The following is a 15,312-nucleotide window of genomic DNA, read 5'->3' as shown; positions in this document are numbered from 1 at the left end:
AATCAGCCTTCTCCCAATCATCAGCAAGGTTATGGAATCCATCATCGCTTCAGACATTCAGCCTTCCTCTTCTCCAATGGCTTGGTTTCCGACCATCAATTTGGATGCAGACCAGCTCAGTCTACCCTGCACATGTTACTTCTGCTTTCCCATCAATGGATGGAGGTACTCATTGCCAGACATGAGATCAGAGCCATATCCCTCAACATATCGCAAGCTTTTGATACGGTCTGGCAACTTTCCCTGCTCACCAAACTCTTATTGTGGTATCCAAGGCAATCTCCACTCATGACTCAGACTACTTCTCCTGTCGCAGTCAACATGTGGCTCTTAATGGAATTCTCTCATCTCCTCTTCCTGCCCAGGCTGGAGTTCCTCAGGGCAGTGTTCTTGCCCTGTGTTTTTTTTCTGGTTTTCATCAATGATGTCTTCGACTGTCTGGAAAGTCCCCTTTATCTCTTTGCTGATGACTCCGCCCTCTGCTGTTCAGTCTATCATTTCACTGATTGGCTAGCAGCAGCCTCTTCACTCTCTGCAGACCTGAATAAAAATCACAAGCTGGTCAAATACTTGGAACAAGTCTTTCAATCCTGACAAATCTCACACTCTCAGCATTTAGGATCATTGGTATCTCCCACGATGAGACGGTCTTTGGGCCTCTCACTCTCTCAAAGCCATGTCCAAGTTGGCATCCAAAGCTAGTCGCCGACTGGGAATCCTCCGTCGTGCAAAGTCCTTCCTTGGCACACCTGAGCTCCTGACCTCATACAAAGCTTTTATCCACAGCCTGATGGAGTACTACTCCCCCTCTCTGGGGTGTTGCTCCCGCTCACCCTGCTATGTCTGTGCTCCGTCCCCCCATTTCCGTAGGGCGCTCAAAGTTTGCCAGCAACCCCCTTCTGGTGAAACTGCCAAGATCAAGAATTACTGCTCATCTTTACTCTTTCATTCCTCTTTTTCCCTGCTTTTGAAACAAACTCCCACACACTCTTCAATCCCACTCCTCCATCCAGGTCTTCAAAACAGCTGTTCACCACCATCTCAAATCTTCCCCCATCCAAATCCTCGATCTTTTTTACCCACGTTAATTCACCCAAACCCACCTCCTTCAAATTCCCTGCTTTCTTTCCTGAAAGTCCCTGTAGTGTCCATCTTGTTTACCCCACTCCATTCCTCTACCTTCCACAGATCTCATGTCTCTGTTCCCCACTGTTTTGTGCTTCCCTCTCCCACCCCTCTTGTCTCCTGCTCTCTTTGTTATATATTCTGTGTGTTAGCTCTTCATAAAAGCCTCGACAATGTGTATTTTTAAAAAAGTTTTGTGACATCACGGTTGATGAAGGTTGTGGTCAGGTTTCGTTGAAATTGTGGATGTAGTTTTAGAGTAGTAGTTTCAAGTATTTCTGGACAGAAGGACGACACGCCATCCCATAAGCTAACAAGATCTCAAGTGAGCACAATATGCCCCCGAACAAGAAGATATATACAGAATTGTGCAACTACATGAAAAACAGCATCCTGGTTGCCATGGCAACCACTTTAGATGATGAACCTATGTCGCGACACACCATCTCCACAGTCTGTACCTATGTACCAAATATGAAACGTGAAAGTTGAAAACATTGGGAGTTAGAGTGCGGACAGGAACAGACGGACAACCGGTATCACATTTTTATACGCCATATATATATATATATATATATATAAATAAATATATATATAAATATATATATAAATATATAAATATATATATATATATATATAAATATATATATATATAAATATATATATATATAATATATATATATATATATATATATATATATATATATATATATATATATATATATATATATATATATATATATATATATAATATATATATATAAATAATATATATATATATATAAATAATATAAATAATATATATATAATATATATATAATATATATATATAATATATATATAATATATATATATATATATATATATATATATATATATATATATATATATATATATCGGGCCTATAAAAATGATCACTAAATGCCTGAGCACTGCGGAAGTACCACACTAAACGCAACATGCATGTACAATTTTGGGCAATTGACAGACATCAGTGGCAGTTGGGAGAAGTCAACGTGTACAAATACAGTGGTGAGGTGCCACCAAAAAAAGCCAGATGCATCATAGGAACAGGAATGAATCCTGGCGTTCCACTGTTCAGCATGCCGCTCATGCATTGTTCATTTTCCCACATTTGATTGTGAAACCCCCATTAAGCTCTATTTTATTTTTTTTTAACATAAAACCGTTATTAAATGTACTTTTTAAATAAAAAACTAATAAATAAATTGGAGTAAATCAAACATGTATATAAAATTAATTGGAGTAAATCGATGACGGGATAATGAGCTTGCGGTGTTCATGGTAAAGTCGGGCGAGCATCTGTGTCTCCCAGTTCAGGAAAGGTGTAAATTATGGTGTGAATGGGTAATTAACTCTCAAGGTCCGATTTCCTACGCTTAGCGCTCAAAGGCGTTATGTTCAAAAAGGTCATGTTCGTAAGAAAGAATCAAACGTTCGAAACACCAAAATATACTTATAAAATATATTGTTCGTATGAACGGGTGCTCATAAAACGGACTGCCTCTACTAGCATAAATTCGAAAAGAAAGAAATGCAGTACTCGTAAAATATTCTTACGTAAAGGAGGGAGGAAGAGGAAGCAAGACTTGGGAGTAGGGATCTCTGTTCTTGCAGATAAAGTGCCCAAAAGCATATGCTTTGAAGCTCATGCTATGGGGAAGGTCTTAAAAACTGACATCGAAAATTGCCTCCATTTCAGAACGAAGTCAGGCAGTTAATGATCAAGAATTGAATATTATGTTTTTTAGAGAGCATCATGTGCTGTTAAATTTGTGGTGGAGCACACAAGATGGAAGACAAACGTGTCAAAGAATACTTCGTTTAATATTTAATCATATTCCCAATCATTAGACTGGTGGTGAAACATCCAGCGATGACATAGTTTGTGATAAGAACAGTCTCTCTATCCTCCAACATTCCAAAAAAAACAACAACAAACTTTGCCTTCAGTTCTCAATCCAGTGCAGCTCTCCATCCATTATATTCGAATCGCTCATCAATACAGACCCATGGAGCCTTCCCCACCACTCCACTCCATTTAACATCTCATCATTTACATCCTTCCTGCCCCTTCTAATCACATTTTCAAAACCCACCCAAAAACTGCTGGTATTGTATTCATCTGTTGATGGAAACATTTAAAAATAGACTCTGCAGTGTATACCGATGCTTCAACATCTTGTATTCAGTTTATCCGCAAGAGAATAATTTAATAATTGAAACAAAAACAAACGATGAAGGATCAAAATTATCCACTCAATCATCTGGAAAGGTTTTCTTCCACCAATGAGTCAGAAAGAAGCAACAGCCAGGCCAAAGTGAAACGAGAGAGAGAGAGGTTAAAGCGGAAATCTTTGGCTGTCACAAATAGCTCTGTGCCTGTCTCGGAGATGTGTAGTTGTAATTTTGGCATTTCAATTTAAAGCTTTAAAATTCAGGAAAGGAATTACAATTCAGAATTTATTTTTACCACTATAAAGCTTGTTTTTCCTGTTTTATGAGGATGAAATGTCTGTTTTGCATCATTTACCCAGCCTTCTCACCTTTGTATAGTAGTTCAATGATTTGTTTCAGATAATATAAAGCTGGGAGCAAAAAAAAAAAAAAAGCTCAGGCGAAGGGGACAGTTATGATCCGATACTCAAAATAAAATTATTGACTTTCCCATAAACAGCAGGCAAAACATTACCATTGCCTTAAGCTCTAAACTGCAAACAAAAGTTTTCAACTGTAATCCCACCTCTGACACTAATTTCCAATCCTGTTGGTAAACAATTTTGCAACGCAGCTCCTGGTTGTGGAAAAATAAGTTCATTCACACCAGACTCAATATATTGTAAATTTTGTACAACGTGGAGTCGCATCTTCGTATGATGAGCCACATGGACTTCAATTGGTCCCAATATCAATCGCATATCTTAAAGACAATTTCTTTCAAATGGGGGGAGGGGGAGGGGGGAAGAAAATTATTTCTGTGAATGACCCCTAAACATTATATCAACCCGTTGTCACTTCAACAATTGGCTGTTCTATTTACAACTCGAAAGCAAATGCCTCAAGTCACACAAAAATGTACAAAAAAAATAATTTCAACTTTAGCACCAATTCCTCCTTGCACAAGACGCCATCAATATCAATCTTGATCGATTCCATTCAATTCTACTCCTTCATGAGAAGAATGGGAGATGCAAGAGCTGCAACTGCTTTATAATGCAGGAACAAAGTGAGAAAGGGGGAGAGAAAATTAAATGTGATAGATGAAAAGAAAATCTCTTTTTAAACTCTGACTAAACCCACAACACATTGTAACTTCCAAAGTAGCCCTGTCGCCCTGTGACAAAAGACATCCAACAAGCCAGAACTAGGCCAGCATTGGTTTTGTGGCTCGGGAGAAAATACAGTAGTAAGGGTACATCAGCTGATGAGGTGCAGAATATGAAAGAGTAGCTCGCAGGCGAGTGGGCTCTCTGCTGGTCCTGGGGTAGCTCCGTGAATTACAGGAACAAGTGCCGAGTCCAATTCGCCAAGATAGGCTTGGGGAAGAGGCTGCCCACAAGCACCTGCTAAGTATCCTACCTGAAAGGGGTCAGATATGGTGAGGGTTAAGGTTAGCTAAACCAGCATATATTAAACAATCAAAAACTAGAAAATAGAATTTACCGTGAATGTGTCAATGGATAATGCCTCCCCAAACACTAGATGGAAACCCACTGACATTTGATCTCAATTTGAGATAAGTGGAAGAGAGAACAACAATATCCCCCCTTCCACTACGCGGCGGGGGATAAAAACATAAGAAGCTTCTAACTCGAGTTATAATCTGCGAAATTATTTTCTAAGAACACAACTTTTGACCTGTTGAACCCAAGATTGTATCAGTCGATTTTTGTATCACAGTCCATAGTTTTTCCATGTTTGGTTGAAATACCTTGAAAAGTTCAGAAGTTATTGTGGTAACAATATTAAATTAGAGGTCACATGACCATAGACCTTTGACCTTTTGAACCCAAACTCGAATCGATTCATCTTTGTATCATCGTAAATACTTCGACCAAGTTTTGTCAAAAACCCCTTCACAACGGTATACTGTACAAGTTATTGCGGTAAAGAAAATCTGTTACACGCATCGACGGCCAAACCAAAAATATTGTTGCGGTTCTGCAATGCCAGCACTCCCCCCCCCAAACCCCTATCCCACACCCACCAACCGCCCCCCCCCCCACCGAGGTAATGGCACATAACTTATAGCAGTCCCAAGACAGTTATTTTATTAGTATTTGTTTTAGATAGCCCTTCCCTTATGTCTAGTGAGTTTATGGGATAAAATGAGTTGCAAGGGCTTTTAAGCAAGTCTTCAGTCCCATTCTTTATTTACTTCTTTTACTTCACACAGAACCCCTTTATTGTGCAAGCATGCACACCACAGACCCTATCAACAGAAGCACCTCATAAGCAGATGCTGCCAAGACCCCATTCAAACCTCGTGCCATTCTCCAACGACACGTCACCTCAGACATTTGCCATACTCGGACCCCAATGATGCAGCATCTCAAGACACCATTGCAACGCCTTCGTAATTTTATAATAATCCCCACATCATCGAATCCCAACTCAAGCTCACCTACACTCACCATTAATGCCACAGCTAACGACCAACCACCTCTATCACGAGTAACCACACTACAACCGCTGCCGTCACTCAGCCACGGTCACCGCTGATGACAACCTCCACCTTTTGGGACCAACATGGACCGAGGGGGGGGGGGGAGAGGGGCGTTCACAGCGTAGCGCCGTGCAACCAAATACCTGCCCTGTGTTAATCTCGGAGATGAGTCGCGTGGCAAAGCACAGATTGACTGAGGCCATTTCCAGTACCAGATCCTCGCAGGGGCGGGGCCAACACAGTGGTCGGCATCCGTGAGCTCATGTGGGTGTCGGGAAATGCCCAAAGCCAGGCTATTCCGACTCCCAGATTCTGTCCCCGCCCATGGGCCACACCAAGTACAAAAAGAGGTCACCAACACCTCGTACTTTCTCTCGCGCTCTCTCTGTCTGTCTATGTCTCTGTCTCTCTCTAATTTTCTTCGGGTTATGTGTCTGATGTTGCCTGTCTTAGTACAAGTTAAGAGTATGTAAGTTTGTTATATCGGAATAAGTCTACACTGTGTCCTTTGTGTCTGTAAATATTTGCATTCCCTTGGTTAAAAATAAACCTCTGCAATAAATGTACCCAGCTCGCAGCGTCTTTTCCCTTTTGGTCCAGCACACTTTGCATGCAGTTTATCTGGGAAGTTTTACCCCAACAATTTGCTCGTTGGCTGGTGCGTACTTGGCAGTTCCGGCCAGATGCACCTGATCTGGTGAGTTAATTAGAGTATGCATTAGGGTGCATCAAACGCCCCCTTTTTTGCGAAAGTTTGAAAAACATAACAGCGATAGGACAGATGTGTTTGAATACATGAAAAAAACATTTCTCTTTTTTTTCAGAATTTTCGGTCATCATCTTGGGGGTCCATATCGGGGTCAAAGTTCAAACACGCAGCTCCTGCGTATTTTTCAGAATAAATGTTATTTTTCACTGTATAGTGATCAAAACTTGTATCTGGTGGTGAAATAATTCTGACATATCGATGTACTGCTCATTTGGTGATGTTCCAGTGATATAGAGCCAATCAAATTTTCTGGGCAATTTGCCGGAGAAGCAGGAAACTGGTGATTTTCCCAGAAAAAAATAGTAAGAAATGCCTCGGTTCTGTCAAACTCACGGCTTTATTACCCAAAATTATGTGTATTCATATCAAGGTACTCATATAATATCATTAATGATCAAGTTTCAAGCGTTTCTGGAGATTCGGATTCTCTTTCCTGTCATTCTCAGTGACTTGTTGCACATTCTGAAAGTGTTCTTCAGACCTCGCTGCACCGAGACAGTCCGTTCCGAGTTTTATTAGACGTTCAGCCACATCATTAGTTACATTGAGTGCTTTGGTTTTAGATTTTGAATCCACATAGGCTGGAGGTGTTGCCCACTCACTCACTTCATACGTTAAGAATGAATCGTCCAGTTCAAGTTCTCGGAACACAAACCAAGAATCAACCGAGACAAAGTCAGATAGGCGAGATGTCAAGTGAATGTCCTTGGGGAAGTGAGGCTTTCCGAAGTCTGTACCAAAGCGCCCAATAGGCAATAGTCCAAGTTCCTTTGTCCAAACTTTTATAGTCCAAACTGTCCAAATCGTCCAAACTTTTACATTCATGATCTGCCACATGTCAAATTCTCTAGGAAAACACAATTTCAGGGAAAAAAATACCATTTTCCGGGAAACTGTGCCAACAAATTACAAGCCAACAGTGTTACAAACATCACCAAAGGAGCAGTACATTGATATGTCAGAATTATTTCACCACCAGACACAAGTTTTGATCACTATACAGTGAAAAATAACACTTATTCTGAAAAATGCGCAGGAGCTGCATGCCTGAACTTTGACCCCGATGTGGACGCCCAAAATGATGACCGAAAATTCTGAAAAAAGAGGTTTTTTTCATCTATTCGAACACATCTGTCCTATCGCCGTTATGTTTTTCAAACTTTCGCAAAAAAGGGGGCATTTGATGCACCCTAGTACGCATTGACGGCACGAGACCTCCCTTGGTGCGGCCATCCACTCAAAAGGTATCATGTGAGGTTGTGTAAACTCGCTGTATTGGCAGTAACAATTGGCGCTCGTGGTTGCTTAGAAACCTGCCGGAACACGACCTTATTCATGCCTGATGGCCTCAGGACCGGGTGTTCGGGAGGAACTCGATCGCTTCCCCTCAGGGTCAAACTCAAACTCCAGATTCGTATCAATGTATTCTATGAAAAGTTAAAACCAGATTCTAGGAATGACTACAGTGCCAAGCACAACAATCAGTCAGGTGACAAATAGCAAATGGTTAAGATAACCTGATCAGAAGTGAGGGTTAATCGCAAGGCAAGGCGAGTTAGTCCATCCTCCCAGAGTAGTTTGAGGTGAGGAGCTAATGTTCGACTGAATGCCCGTGCCACACTCTCAGCCAGGCGAGTGTGCTCTGCAGGATCAACCGAGTCACCTTGCAGGAAAAATAACTGGGTGGGAAAATAGGTGGGAAAAAAGAAAAGGGTTAATTAGAAGAGGATGCGTCCGACAAACAATCTCTCTTTTTGTGATGGTAGAATAAAACTGGACTGAGATCACTTTATTGCTTACTCAACTTATCAATTTTACAAGACATTGCTAATTTCTTTTTTTATTTTTGCAAAACAGTACAAAGTTCATGATTATGCATCTGGGAATGGCAACTTGATGGTAAGTATACTACTTTCATCCCACAAGTTGTGGTTTTATTTTGTATACAGAGTCGACACTCGTGAAAGAACGAGAACAGAGAATGAACCAGAACATAACAGTATAAGAACATAGTGGAAAGGCAGAAATCATACCAAAAGCAAGGTGGAGAGCTACAACAGAGGGACACTTGGAGGCAGAATGGAAATGAGGAAGAATGAGATTAAAGAGAGGGAGAGGAGGACACAGGGTGAACAAGCTGTATACAAACTCAAATACAGTGAGAAGAAGAAAAAAAACTAGGAAAATAATTAGGAAATTGTGACAGACAGACATACTTGGGAAAATTAAAAGGGAAAAACTAGGAATGAAGCAGAAATGGGACAAAAAATTAAAAAGGGTGAGGGAGAGAGGGGAGGCATAATAACCTGGAAAGGATGGGGTAGGTGAATGAGGGTACAATGATTGTGAATATGGAATCATGAACTCACTTGTAACACAACTGAAGGCAGAAGTACAAAAAAAAGTTTTTTGTTTTTTTTCAAATACAGAGATCTCTTGGAAAAGATAGAGAGGTGGAGAGAGACAATGGAGCAGAGAGAAATGGGCACACAACAGAAACGTATAAACAGGCAGAGAGGAATAATTGTACAAACACGCAAAGGGCAGATGGACAGACAGACAGACAGACAAGGAATCACTCATTAGTGAAACAGAACAAACTAAATGGCACTCGGTGGAGCACATACCTCCGCCAGGCTGAACAGTTTACATTTTGTATCTCACTGATAGCCTAGACATGAACCAAAATCTAATTGGCTTGTTCTTGTCACCTAAGTAACTTGTATAGAGTTTTTGTTCCAATCGCTCAATGGTGAAGAATGACTTTAAAAATTATCGTATTCGGCTTCAGATCTTCACCAAATTCGATTTGATTTGTTACTATCACACATCCCACCTGTCCACCAAGTTTCGTCCAAGTCCATCCACAACTTTTTGAAACATCATGCAATATCGTTTTTAGCCCCATCTCTCAATGGTGAAGAATGACTTAAAAAAATTATTGCATGCAGATCCCACCTCGAGGCCAATGAGATAAAAGCTATCTCAGCCCATGTCATCTTGACATTGGAGGCTGTTATAGGGTCTGCTTCTCACTCAGTGCATGATGGTTGGTGTTCTTGCAATCGATAACCAGTTCTATTCTGGGTCTGACACCGCCTGCCACCTCACCTCTCTGCCCATCTCCTGTGCCTCCAAATCACATTTGTTCCACCAAAAACCCTTACCTTGTTACCCCACCCCCACTCCAAATCAAAGCTGAAGGCTCACCTCCATTCATTCATCCCCCTCTTCATTTAGCTAAGGAATTGTCATCCCAAGTGTTGTTGCATGGTCTAGCTTTTCTACACCTATTGAAACACGATCCCCTTTCACCAGTCCCTTTTCTTCATGCTGTGATGCATGCTTGTTCTTATACACCAATTTCACCTTTGCCCCACTTAGTACTGGTCCACAATTTTTTTTTTCCGTTTTACTGCTCTTCCATGAGCACAATAAATGTATGCAATTTTTTAAATTATGGTCTCATCGTATTGCTGAGTGCAAATACGACAAAGAAAAGTTGGACAGGTGTTAGTTAATAAAGGTAGGGGAGGGAGGTGGAGGAAAGAGCTGCCTTACCTCTGTCCACTTCATAGCTTTTCCATTTTCTTTGACCTCTGATCCCTGCACAACCTTGACGCTGGGAATGCCTTCCATAGCCATACTATCAATGGGACTTTTGATGCTAACAGGGGAAATGGAATGAGACAGGGACAAAGTGTGGCAGCCAGAATGCCAATCTACTGTCGGTAACAATGAAAAAAAATATTTAAAAAAAAGACATCTCTGAGCAAAAAGGATAAAATTATCTGGCAAAAGCGAGACCAGACCATGCGTGTATTACCCAACATTGAAGCGTCGATCGTCGTCTCCCCAGTGAATGCACACCTCCTCACGAGGACCTTCACCTGTAGTCTTCCCACAGATCACCGTGATATCCTTCATATCACGCAATGCTGTGCGCACACGCTCCATCTCATCTGCATTGAGCTGGACCATAAGCCCATCTGATGAATGCATGGTCGAACACCAAAACAGAACAACATTTATATCATTTGTCACGTAACCCAAGGTTCTTTGATCAATTGATGTCCAAGCATCAGTTGGACGTAGTTCAAACGTGAATATATTTTTGAGATAAAACCCAAGCTGTACTCAAACACATTGGCATGGCACTGTACACAGCAAAGCAAAAGTTGATTGACTCTTCTTCTCTCTGCTTTACCATCTATATACTCCGTTTAAGAACATCGGTGAGCCCCTACCGCGAGAACATCGATGGTTCTACATCCTGATGCCACTGGAAAATGTCATGATGAGATGGCTAAATATTCGGAAGCGGTCAGAAATTTCCCGAACTCTCGCGATCTTTCCATGAGAGTTTGGGAAATTTTATGCGGAACAAATTGTTTGTCCAGTTGAGATGTTGATTGTAAAAATCTGACTACAATATTAATACGTGTCACATTATTACCTGACTCAACTTTTACAATCAACACCTTGGCTCAACAAATAAAAACTTGTTCTATTTTGAATGTTCAGTGTACAAGCATTAACCGTGCACCAAACACAATACAAATGTCAAACAGTCACGTGTAAACAATTAGTGACTATTGTTTGTTACAGCATTGGTGATAATGTCACAGTCACAACAAGGCAAACACAGCGTTAAAACAAAAACTTGACTCAAGTTGCTTTCGGGTGTCAATACTATAATAAAACCAAAGATCTTACCTTCAACAATGCTGGACTTTGCGAGAAAGCCCGATGACGGCTTGAGAGCACCATTGAAAACCACAAAACTTGCACCCGTTACTGCACAAACAAAAATAGTTACCATTTCATAATTTGCTTAATGCAGATACCGAGGCTCATGGAAGAGCGGAACAACAAGGTGAAAGGATTATCAGATGCAAAGAGGGGCAACGATAAAACGGAGGACAAAAAATGTACGTGTGCACCACAGCATGAGAAGAGGAGTTGCAGGTGAAAAGGGTACAGGGTCTCAGCCCGTGTACTAAAGCTCAAGGTAAACATTAGGAGTGACCATGAGATGGCAATGGGCAGCAGGCATTAAGGCCTGGAGGGAAGAGCACAACACAACAGACTCAAGAAGACAGTTCCACAGGTGAGACAATAACGGAGGTGAACATTAAGCTGAGGCTGGGGTAGTTTTTGGAATAACCCATGTGACCTGGAGGGGCAGAGGTTGGGCAGAGAGGTCAGACTTCATTTTTCTCTTCTGTACTTTCATTAATTTCAGCCTCATTTTTTTTCCAAGAGAGCAAGACTTTAATCTACTCTGCAAATATATATATCTTCTTCTTCTTTCGGCTGCTCCCGTTAGGGGTCGCCACAGCGGATCATCTGTATGATCCGCATAGTGATTTGGCACATGTTTTATGCCGGATGCCCTTCCTGACGCAACCCTGGTCGCCTCTTACGACACAGGGACATGGTACACCTATTTTAACCGGGGTATACACCGGCCCAGTACACTGGTACTCATTTCGCCGACCTCGGAAGGATGACAGGCTGAGTCAACCCCCTGGTGTATTAAATCAGTGGCCCAACGGGGCTTGAACTCAGGACCTCTTGGATCCCAAGCCGCTGCCCTAACCACTGCGCCAACACCAGGATTACTACTCTGCAAATATATATATATATATATATATATATATATATATATATATATATATATATATATATATATATATATATATATAAATATATATAAAGGAACCTGGTGTTGGCAGACAACATAATGGCCTCGTTTGATATTAAAAGCTTGTTCACGAATGTCCCACTGATGGAGACTATTGATATATGCGCCCATCTGCTATATCACAGTGATCTGGAACAACCGCAGATCTCTGAACAAGTGTTTGTGGAGTTGAACACAGCAACAACGCAGGTTGAATTTAGCTTCAACAACATTATGCATGTCCAAACTGATGGTGTGGTCATGGGTTCTCCATGAGGCCCAGTTCTTGAGAATACCTTTGCGGGCTTTCACGGAATGCAGAAACTTACTGGTCAGCAAGGTGTGGATTCTCCCATCCTATACCATCGGTATGTTGATCTTAGGTAGCATGTGATAACTTCTTGACATGGCTTAATACTCTCGATGCAGCACTGAAGTTTAGCTGCGAGCTGGAATCTTCAAACACTTCACCATTTTTGGATGATTTGGTCAAAATATCTGCACAGAGTTTCATGACATCCATCTACCGGAAGCCTACTTTCACTGGGCAGTATACTCGTTGGGATTCCTTCAGCTCGAGATACAAAATTTCCTTGATCAACATCCTTGTGAACAGGGCTCAGAGGATTTGCTCACCTTGTAATCTTCCTGCCGAAATGGAGAAAAATCATGAATATACTCGGTGAGAATGATGAACCAGATTATATAATGAAGAGATATATGCACAAGTTTTCCAAACACTACAAAGGATCGCAATGTTGGTCCTGACAAATGTCCAGTCTACTCTACCGGTCAAAAATTTTAGAACACCCCCATTTTTCCAGTTTTTACTGAAATTTAAGCAGTTTAAGTCCAGTGAATAACCTGAAATGGTACAAAGCGAAGTGGTAAACTGCCAGAGGTTAAAAAAAACAAACAAACAGTTTAGGTGACCAAAAACTGAAAATTAATGTAAATTTCAGAGTTGTTAAAAAACCCTTTTCAGGGAACAAGTAATGGGTTAGCAACTGCAGCTCTTCTGCAGCAATGGAAGTAAATTAAGCCTTGAAAATTGATGCAAACAATTCCTACAGGTGTCCCAACTTTTGTTGATTAGTTACAAACCCTCTGTATAAAAGCAGTGTTGGAACAGACTGTGTTGCTCCACCTTCTGAAGCATTATTTGGACAATATTGCACTGCAGGAAGTAGTATATTGGTCTCATAATGGCGAGAAAAAGACAATTAACAAAGGAAGACAGACAGACCATTATAACCCTTAAAAGTAAAAGTCTTTCCTTTAGAGAAATTGCAAACAAAGCCAAGGTGTCAGTGAGTACAGTTTCCTCCACCATCAAAAGGCACTTGGAAACTGGAGGAAGTTCTGACAGGAAGAGGTCTGGCAGACCCAAAGCCACAACACAATCAGAAGACAAGTTTCTGAGAGCCAACAGCTTGTGTGATAGGTGGGTTCACAGGACAGCAGCTTCAGGCACAGCTTAACACTGGTCAAAGTAAGGAAGTCTCAGTTTCAACTGTGAAGAGAAGACTTCGAGCTGCAGGTTTGACAGATCGAGTGGCAGTAAGAAATCCATTGCTAAGATGGCAAAATAAGAAAAAGAGGCTTGCCTGGGCCATGAAACACTGCTAGTGGACGACTGAAAACTGGAAGGTCTTATGGACCGATGAATCAAAATTTGAAATCTTTGGTTCATCACGCAGGGTTTTTGTACGCTGTCGAGTAGGTGAAAGGATGGTTCCTCAGTGTGTGACACCAACTGTCAAACACCGAGGAGGAAGCGTGATGATCTGGGGCTCTTTTGCTGGATCCAGAGTCGGCGACCTGCACAGAGTGACTTGCACCCTGATCCAAAATAGTCCATGAGCCAGATCAAAATTTGGTACCAAATTGCGGGATAAAACGAGACACCATTTTTTGAGTAGGTTATGACCGCCCGTTTAAGAATCCGCTTGCTTGCCATTTCAAAAGCGTAGCTTTCTTGGGGAAATCCGCTTGGGGGCGCTTTGAGGGGACAAAATACTGATTTTCTTTTTTTTGCAGATTTTGCAACTAGATGCAATGGACAATCATCCTAAATCAAGTTGGAGGCTATATATGTAATGTAAAAGGTAAATTTTTGACAAATTGTTTCAATTCTTTAGCTTAAATGAATAGAAATTACTAATTTCAAATGCGATTTTCTAAAAAATTCTATTTTTTCCAGCATAATCAAAACCTGATGGATGTTGACCCACGCTATGAATACTGGTCGTCTGTGAGAGTCGTGAGACATTGTATAGGTGTCGTTGCTGATCATCAAAATCAGTTGGAAATCCAAAATGGCGTCCAAGATGGCCACCAGAACGACATCATTGAGGTATGGATAATCTTATTTTGTGTTTCGTCTCCAATGAATTTGGGTTCGAAGATGAGTATGGAATTTTTTCAAATAATGTATCCATTTTACTTTTTTCTCAAGACTAAATTTGGCATTATTTTTCAGGTGAACACAGAGTATGAACAGCATAAAAATGGACCCGACAAGCTCCTAACCTGCAGAGGCACAAGCCTGATTGTGGTGTTTGCATTCTTTGTAAAAAGGAAGTTGTAGTCGAAAAATTAACTGGACCAAAAGACTTATCTTCATGGTTAACATTGCTTAATGCTGCAAAAATACGTAATTATGAACCTGTTTTGCAGTTTTCCGATTCTATAGAACAAGTACCAGAATCTATCAGATACGAAACACCTTGCCGAAATCGTTTTACTTACAAAAAAAAGACCTTGAGGCTCAACGTGCAGGTCAATGTAGAAGTGTTTTGCCGCAGTCCACGATAACAGAACCAACTCGAGCTCGAAGACAATCTACGGATGTTTCTGAATGGGTTTACCACATCAAATGTATATTTTGCGACCGGGAGTCAAAATTTGCAAAGGGGCGGTCACGTGAAAAACTCGTTAAATGCCGCGAATTGCGGGTGGATGAAACATTGCGGTCAGTTGCGGTGCGAAATATTGCAATGCCCGGCAGAACAGGAAAAAGTTGCGAAATCGACAATAGAATTT

At 41.0% G+C, this 15,312-nt stretch overlaps 1 protein-coding gene and 1 long non-coding RNA gene across 5 annotated transcripts in view; one reads left to right on the top strand and one right to left on the bottom strand.

The window, feature by feature from the left end:
- Positions 1–2,954: 2,954 nt before the first annotated feature.
- The window catches only part of LOC147016869 (zinc finger FYVE domain-containing protein 9-like), a 69,193-nt gene continuing 56,835 nt past the window's right edge, over positions 2,955–15,312 (bottom strand). For 3 of the 4 annotated variants that reach the window (XM_085845998.1, XM_085845999.1, XM_085846000.1), the window contains 5 exons: positions 11,298–11,378; positions 10,408–10,570; positions 10,143–10,248; positions 8,099–8,260; positions 2,955–4,725 (listed from right to left, as the gene is read on the bottom strand). In XM_085845998.1, coding sequence (XP_085702124.1) covers positions 4,564–4,725; positions 8,099–8,260; positions 10,143–10,248; positions 10,408–10,570; positions 11,298–11,378 — 674 coding nt within the window. In that variant the 3' untranslated portion in view covers positions 2,955–4,563. Of the gene's footprint in view, positions 4,726–8,098; positions 8,261–10,142; positions 10,249–10,407; positions 10,571–11,297; positions 11,379–15,312 lie in introns of those variants that run through there. The other variant, XR_015049222.1, reaches the window with a different exon arrangement.
- Positions 14,094–14,885, top strand: LOC147016870 (uncharacterized). Its single transcript, XR_015049223.1, has 3 exons — positions 14,094–14,375; positions 14,471–14,623; positions 14,750–14,885. It is a non-coding gene; the product is annotated as an uncharacterized LOC147016870 (long non-coding RNA).

The sequence above is a fragment of the Eptatretus burgeri genome, chromosome 11 (assembly GCF_056783735.1).
Source record: "Eptatretus burgeri isolate ZD-2024b chromosome 11, Ebu_testis_v1, whole genome shotgun sequence".
Lineage (NCBI taxonomy): Eukaryota > Metazoa > Chordata > Myxini > Myxiniformes > Myxinidae > Eptatretus > Eptatretus burgeri.
This window is presented reverse-complemented; position numbering and strand designations above follow the sequence as displayed.